General features: G+C 42.6%; 1 protein-coding gene across 1 annotated transcript in view; it reads left to right on the top strand.

Moving 5' to 3' along the window:
• LOC101856924 (eukaryotic translation initiation factor 3 subunit B) overlaps positions 1-645 on the top strand; it is an 18,200-nt gene extending 17,555 nt beyond the window's left edge. The window contains exon 18 of the mRNA XM_005108007.3: positions 506-645. Coding sequence (XP_005108064.1) covers positions 506-603 — 98 coding nt within the window. The 3' untranslated portion in view covers positions 604-645. The remainder of the gene's footprint in view (positions 1-505) is intronic.

Raw genomic sequence — 645 nt, forward strand, 5'->3', positions numbered from 1 at the left:
GGGCACTTGATCCTGTTCTATGCAAAAGAATGTAGTCAAAGTGGAGAGCAGTGATGTTACATGAAACCATCTTTCGGCTGATGCCTTTGATGACAACCTACATGCTGATGCTCCCATTGTGACTGTCTTTTGTTACTAGTTTGTACGGTACCTTAGTGGGCCCTTTAGGTTCCTGTAAGAGTTTGTGATCATCGTGGTTTCATACTTGGATTTGGTATACTGTGGGAGAGAGGGAGGGAGGGGTTGCTAAAAATTATACAAAATACTATGCGAGTCCAAGTTTTATCTCTCCGCTTTATGCATTTGTTGCTCCTACAAAAATGTCCCTGCCATGCACACAGGTGTCAAAGAGAATATTCTGGTTTTATTTCTTGTCTTGCAGTAATGGCTCCCATTATCCCATCTTTGTTTGGGGTTGCATCGTTTTATGCTGTAGTACCCCTCAAATGAGCTCCACTCTCTGAATATACCATTTATTGCCCCCCTTCCTTTTGTTTTGTTTCAGGCATCGACACGGACGAACTTCACAACCAGGGAGACAACTTCACCGAGGAAATTATTGAGTTTTTGGTCAAAGTGGAAGAAAAGATCGTGGAAGAGTAATCAGAAGCGCTGCCTCGAGACTTTCTAGAGAACAAAGGAAAA

The sequence above is a fragment of the Aplysia californica genome, unplaced genomic scaffold, assembly GCF_000002075.1.
Source record: "Aplysia californica isolate F4 #8 unplaced genomic scaffold, AplCal3.0 scaffold00649, whole genome shotgun sequence".
Classification (NCBI taxonomy): Eukaryota; Metazoa; Mollusca; class Gastropoda; order Aplysiida; family Aplysiidae; genus Aplysia; species Aplysia californica.